Source organism: Aulostomus chinensis, chromosome 6 (assembly GCF_037954235.1).
Source record: "Aulostomus chinensis isolate RoL2024-O1b breed Wild chromosome 6, RoL_Achi_v1.0, whole genome shotgun sequence".
NCBI classification, from domain to species: domain Eukaryota; kingdom Metazoa; phylum Chordata; class Actinopteri; order Syngnathiformes; family Aulostomidae; genus Aulostomus; species Aulostomus chinensis.
Window position 1 is genome coordinate 21,801,541 of NC_141325.1, and position 7,500 is coordinate 21,809,040.

Here is a 7,500-nt window from a genome sequence, read left to right on the forward strand (position 1 = left end):
ACTGGACTTTTTGGGCTGATAAAATTTTATATTTGGGATTAGAATATTACTTGAGGATTTATTAATGAAAATATAGCACTTAGAAGTGAGAAATCTCTGTTTAATATAATCTATCAACTCAGGAACCGTTTGTCTGATTTAACATCAGTCTTGGCATGTGCATCAAGGAATTCAGTGCTAAGTTTGATGATTTTTGGAGTAGTGGTTGTCATTGTGCACCCCTGTAATCGTTTTGGCTGTGTGATAGGCTACCATGGCCCAGCCATGGTATCAAAAAACAGGCGCTGGCTAATTGTTTTTGAAGTTTTAAAATCTTGATAGCCATGAATTTGTGCCACTGTTGAGAAGATTTGAAATCTTCTTTTCTTAGATGTTGAAAAACAAAACATTTGCATTGAAAACTTTTACAAGTTATGCCATTGCCTTATGATATACTGTTGAAAATACTGCTTGAAGTTTTTCAAGCCTTAGTTCCAATCAGTTCAGCATTTGAAGATGAATTTTTGATTTTATCTGGCATGGTAAAACTAGGACAACATTAGTGAGGACTTAACCTCTGCAATGCTTTGCAAAAAGATGTATTATTTAATTTGTTAAAAGGTATGATCCACAAGCTGCCATGATGTTTGTATCCTTAATATTGTCTTTTGTTCTTCACTATGCCTTTACTCCATCTCCTCACAGGTTTTCTATGATGAGCTGTCTTCCATGCGTCTTTGGGTGTCCATGCATGTGTCTGACCATAGTGGATTTCACTACCGCCAGTTCCTGCTCAAAGAGCTGATCACTGAGCTTTCTCAGACATCAGCCTCCAGCAACAACAGTTCACCTCTGCATCAATCCAGCAGCAGTCCCCACCATCATAGCCAAGCCCAGGCTAATGGGGAGTTGACAAGATCAGAAGCAGTTTGTGATGATGAGAGGCAGCTCAGACTTGCCAATGTACTTCATCTCTTTCACCAGGAGATGGAGCTGTGCTCAGACCTGATTCAGTCTTTCCCTGGTCACGAGACACTCTGGAGTCACAGGTAGGCTGTTAAGGGAGTATTACACATGCCATTGTCATTTTACAATAACTCATTTGAGAGCACAGCTCCAGCTACATTTTAAATGTCATAGTGAGATCAGATTAATGCACAATACATTTTTGCAGTTAAAGCTTAAATGCGTATTGTTATGTCCTTGTTTTAAGGAATGTAGAGATGATAAAGCTGCTATTTCCAGTCGGAGTGTGTTTGTTGCTTTTCGTAGATGTTGTCCAGGGTTGTTGTATTTTTTGCAGACTTGGAATAGGATACTGAATTCAGTATCTGTCAAAAGCATTGTGAAGTGAAAACTTAGGTAAATTTACCAAAGTAGTGTTTGTAAGTTTGATTTGTAGAAACTCCTAATGTACATGAACATATCCATGTCTAGTTTGTCTATGGGTCTACTACAGTACATTGAAGAGGAACATTTTCCACCCAAAAATATTTTCGGATTTTTTTTTTTTCTTTTTCAGATTTACAATTTTTCAAGTCATCTTTAATATAATTAGACTTGGGTGGTAAAAGATCAGTAGGCACTTCTTCAGTTGCAGTTGATGAAATGTCCAAAAGTGTAACTGTAATGAATTTGGAAAATGAAAACACACCTATGTTCGATCTGGCTGCATGAACAAATGCAAAGCCTGCTCCTTGTATGGCGCCTCAGTAACGTCATTTTGCACTCCCCCCTGTCCTTCCCCCCTCAAAGAGTCTTTGCTTTTTTCAGGCTGCACTTGTAAATAAGAATTTGTTCTTAATTGCTTGCCTGGGTAAATAAAGGTTATATATATATATATATATATATATATATATATATATATATATATATATATATATATATATATATATATATTCTTTTTAGATTTCATTATATGTGACACACAAACAGCCAGTGACTTAGAAGGTGTAGTGTTTGGTGGTCCAACATGTGGTTGGACCACCATGTGGTTAATTGGTTACATTCCGTTATCAAAAACAAATTATATTTATGACATTCCAGCAACATGGTCGAGGCACAAAAATACTTTTAGGTTTAGGGGGAAAATCATGGTTTGGGTTCAAATAAACAGTATTGATGCTTGCACATGCATAAATTGCATCTGTGATTCAGTTTTGTCAGTAACTGACTTAATGACAGACATGGTGAGTTTTTTCTGTGGAAATTGTGAGGAAAAAAGGGCAGATTACATTGATTACGTTAAGAATAGTATGTGTCTTCAGTCAAGAAGAAATGTGCAGACAAAAATTCAAGTTCTTAATGCAAATCATGTTTTGGTATTACAGATTTTTTTGCCCACATGGGGGCAGTATAGAAACATGGTAATCACAAAATTAAAATGTCCTTGTTATCTTTTATGCTGATATATTAAACTTGCCTGTAAAAAAACAGGTCCTTTGCATAAAAATATTATCATCTGTGTTCCCCTAGTCCCCTGGTGAATATAAATCTTGTACTTATCAAGTATGTTTGATGCTGTATTTTTTCTTTCCCCACTCTTCTAGGCGGCATGTCATCTATTTATGGCACCAGTGGAGGAGAGAAGACCAGTTCCACTACCTCAGCAGCAATGGAAACAGTGAGTCCGCCCAGCATATCGATGGTGACCCAGGTCTACCAAAGGCCAATGCTCAGGGCTCTGGAGATCAGGGGGATGGAGTAAAGGGACAGAAGCATGTTAGTGAAGCTATGGATGTAGACGGCATGTCCTTGCCAGACCCACGTGACAGCAAGCGTCTGAAGAGAGGCGTCTTGGTGCCAAGCCCTTCTGCACTGCCCTCGGAGCACAGCTTTGTGACCGGTGTTCTGGACAGCTGTTGTAACCCTGAGCAGAGACGCTTTGCTGTGGCATACAAGAAGTGGTTAGACACTATCCTGGGACAGGAGCCTTGAGAGAGAGGGAACAGATGGCCCCATTCTTTTTCCTATGAGTTTGCCTTTAGACACAGGATCATTGCTGACTTTGATGGGAAGATGTCAGATGCAGTGATGACTGTAGAAACCACTCATTCATTTACTTGCTTCCTTAAGGTGCAAAGAGATGATGGGGTCTTTGAGTAAGGCAAATTTGTCACTATTCATATAGAAACATCTGCATTGTTTTCATCTTCATCCAAGCCACAATGCCTTCAGAATGGAAATCTCCCCACACAACGCATACTTGCTGCTCATTACATGATGACTTTATGAATAATAATCGTAATGGAGTTCATTTATATAGCACCAATATTGAAAAAGTGCTTTATACATAAAACAAACAGTAGATCCGGCCACACAATAATAAATTCTCAGACAGACAGCAAATGCATGGGAAAAAAAAATTAACAATATAATATTGAAGCTTTTCAATAGAAATGGTCACTTTAAAAAGTGAAGTAAAACATGTTGTTCCCCAGCCAAGGAGCTTTTCAATGAAGTCTTGGCCCACTTTGGGCTGGTTTCTCATCAATTTAGGTGCTGCAGTGCTTGTGACGTCTCACTTCATGGCCCATATGTGTGACATATGTTGTGAAGTCTAATCCCACCCCAGAATACAAAGCAGTGAGCACTGAACAATCTCAGCAATATGGCTACATGATTGGATGCTGATGATGACCAATAATGAGGTTCACATTTATCAGTTTGGATTGCTGATAAAAACCTTCTAATATGTTTAAAGCAATTCATAAGAATTGAGAGGTCCTAAGTCTCTCTAGGTTTTACTGGGTTATACAGCTGCATATTCGTGTGGCAATTTAAAGAAAATTTCTGTCATGTGTAAAGATATTATTTGTCTCTGTACATCAGTAAATGTAGATTGAACTTCCAGTGTCTCAGTGCCTCAGGTCAGTTCCCTGATTTTTGTTCCCCTCAGCAGTTAAGCTTTCATCTGCAAGGTTTATAACAATGCTGTTGAGATTATTCAGCAATGAAAATAAGTGGAGCTTCCACAGGAGAAGGAGCAATTTGTGAGAGGATATCAAGGTTCCTCTATATTACGAATAATTCAATAAAACTTCACTATACACACAAGTGTTGGACCTGATTGCGGGAATACAAAATAATCAAACTTATCAGTTTGAATATTTCATAATGTTTGTTTGTTTGGACATTATGAAATATATGTCGGCAGTAGAATATGTAAATCACCCCAAAGTGATAATAAGTTTTAGTTTTTTTAGAAATTTAGTGATTGATGTACTTAAAAAAAACAAAACAATTATTTACTCAATTAGGAAATAAAAACAATACTGTATTTATGAATCAGATATTGATATTTAGCAATATAAAAACTCTCATCGGCTTACATTCTTTATATAAGTAAACTATACAAGCACTATCAGCAAAATGTATTTAGAAGCATTAAAACACTAAATGACCCAATGTAGAGTGTTTGTTTCTTCCTAGACGTAAACATGTGGGCAGCATATTAATGTTGTCAAGTATGGGTGGTGAACAATCTGTTCGACAAATGAAACATCTTTGAGAAAATTGCAGTTACACAATTTGGAAATTCACAGAAATGAATTAATTTATGATTAGTATATATGTGCATATTTTACTAATTTTTGTGAATAAGTCATTTCTAATTTTTGTTGGGGACTTTTTTTTGGCAATTGTGCAGTTACAGAAATTTGAACCATATGCTAATTTAACATTTAAAATAGCAATCGTTGGACAACATGGGAAGACATCTTTGTAATCTGTGACCTATTGTGATCTTTTCAGATGAATGTGTTTAAAATGGAAGGTCCTAAGCACACTTTAGATTCTATGGATTTCCATTCTGAAGTTCAAGTCAAGTCAATTTTATTTATGTAGCGCCAAATCACAACAAAGCAAGTGGTTCATTTCACTTCAGTTAACCCTTAATTTTCCCATTTGTCTTCTCTCTTAATCCCTGGTTGCCATTGGTGTTTGATGTACCCTCTAAATTTACCAGTGCATATAGTCAGGAAGTCCTACTTCATGTATGTAATGAAGTCACAGTACCTTGCAACAGAAAGCCAAAAGGTAATGACTAGCGAAGGAAAGGTTGTGTTTGCTGTATGAAGCCAATTGCAAGTCTTACAATCTGCCAGGCTGAAGCACTATATACATAACCAAAGAGTGCTGTATTTTGTGTTACTGGTGGTTAGCATTGAAGGACGGAGTGCCAGGAATATGAGTCACCCCTAAATTTACTGGTGCTACATGCTGCCACTATTACAACCACTTCACTGTTACAGGTGTGCAACTGGAGAAAACTGAACTGCACTTTGGGTTTTTAGATGTGAACAGTCATTGTTTTGTGTGGTATCATTGGTAAGTGACAATAATACAATTACTATTTTTGAAATATGATCTGCTATTTTGCACCAGGTCAGTTGAGTGTAGGCCTAGCTGCTTTGTTGCTTTAGTGTAAGAATAGAAGTAACATCAAAGAGGTCCAAATCAACAATTTACATTTGTGTTGAGGAGCCAGCTGTAGCACTACTTTTCACAGGTGTAACGTATTGTATCTGCACAGGCCACCCAATCAATGATGTTGACAGTGCTTCTCTGATGTTGCTAGTGGAGGAAGGGTATTTTTTATTTGTATCTAAAAAAAAAAAATGGGGGGGGGGGTCATTTCACAGAAACATGATGGCTTACAATAAGAATGAGATCTGCATTTGTCTTTTCCTATCTTTTCGAATGTTTAATGGGTTGTAATGGGGGGGGGGGTTTACTGAAAACCCTTATTATCACACCCTTTATAGCCTAAGGTATTTTGATTGAGATGCATTCAGATGCTTTCTTCATGCATTGAATGTGATTTTTCATCTAAAAATGATCGTCATCAGTTACTCAGGCTTTGTGAGTTCATGATTCATGATTTTTTTGTTTTATCTCATGTATGACTTCTCGCTGAATGGAGAAAACATACTACTTGCTGGAAGAGCAAAACTATACAACACATCTTTTTCCAATCTCTTTAACACATCATCCAGCACAATATGAATCTGCTTGTGCTAGCTAGCTAGCTAGCTGGCTAGCTTGTGGCTGGGACTGTTGGCATCCATGTATCCAGCAACAGTGTTGAGCAGATAACTGGATAAAGAGGACTTGGATCCTACTGGACATTGAGTTGGAGAGGTTTTAAGCAGATGTTTGATATAGTTTTGCTGTTACTCATTGGTCTCCAGTAGGTTCCAGCAACAAGTATGTGACTGCCATTTTCAGAATTTTTTTTTGAATATGAAAGAAGTCTTGCAAGGTGAAAAAAAAAAAAAAATTCATGAATTCAAAAGTTCCAACAGGGAGTAATTGATATACAAATCGTCAACTTTGTGTAACAAAAGAAATCCCATCCAGCATTACTGATATGACCAACAAAACTCCTTCCATACATGACCACATTTCAGTTGGGTAGGAGGATACAGTATGCTGGTTGGAACCTCGATGATGCAGTCATTCAGATACAGAGGTCCAACTCCCCGCATAGGCTCACTCTTAAGGATAAACACAGTGTGTACATGTTGGTTTCAAAAAGTTACTAAAATCTTCCTTTCACACTAATGTGATTTGATGTGCAGTTTACTTGCATAGAGTTTTTATTGCACATTGTAATGAAAGCAAAACTTGCAAAATAACCTTTGCAGAGAGAGTGGAAAGTACCACATCTTATGTGCACACGACAAGGTTCATAAACTGAAATCATTTGGGAAACGAAAGCCCTGTGTCTATGTCGGAACCAAGGTGTAGCTTGCTTGTTTGCTGATAAGTAGTGAACCAGATGAGGGCAGCTCAGTGTGAATGCATGTCAGTGTTAGTCTGGCTCATGATTTTAAAATAAGTATAGATATTTAGAAATTCACTCAAAATGAAAAATGCTTTGTCCATGGCAGAAATTGCTTTGAAATTGATGTCGACACTACCGATACATTTAAGTATTTAAGGCTTCGGTTAAATATTCACTATTTTGACTTCCCTGTATCACAATAATGGTGACAACTCTGTACCTAACTGATTTAGGCTACCACACTGCACCTGCAACCACCTGAGACGTGTACTTATTGCTCTATAGATCCTGAAGTCCACAGTCTTAACTATTTTTTGTCTGCTGATCATGAGATGTATAACTTACCTCAGCCACGTGATCCAGTTTTCAATAACTCAACAACTTCTGTGAGGTCACAGGGTGAGAGCAAGCAGGTGCACAGAGCCATGTAGAGTGTTCAGTTTGTAGCAGTCGTGAGGTTTCTTATCTGAGTTCTCCGTGTGCTTCCATGTCACCCCTACCATGTTGTACTCAGCTTCTGTAACAAAGTAGGAGCGTAGATGACTTACCACCTCAGATCACTATGTACATGATCATAGATAATCTTGAAACAAGTGCTTTTGAGCCATGTATTCTTCTTTGTCTGGGTTTGGTCATCACAAATGGATGTGGACATATCAGAAGTCTATGCTTGGCTTTTTTGACATCCTTACAGATCTAGAATACAAACTTTGAATACAAGACTATCTATGCAG

General features: G+C 37.6%; 1 protein-coding gene across 1 annotated transcript in view; it reads left to right on the top strand.

The window, feature by feature from the left end:
- The window catches only part of ptar1 (protein prenyltransferase alpha subunit repeat containing 1), an 18,317-nt gene extending 12,709 nt beyond the window's left edge, over nucleotides 1-5,608 (top strand). The window contains exons 6-7 of the mRNA XM_086207014.1: nucleotides 685-1,028; nucleotides 2,529-5,608. Coding sequence (XP_086063140.1) covers nucleotides 685-1,028; nucleotides 2,529-2,916 — 732 coding nt within the window. The 3' untranslated portion in view covers nucleotides 2,917-5,608. The remainder of the gene's footprint in view (nucleotides 1-684; nucleotides 1,029-2,528) is intronic.
- The last annotated feature ends 1,892 nt before the right edge of the window (nucleotides 5,609-7,500 follow it).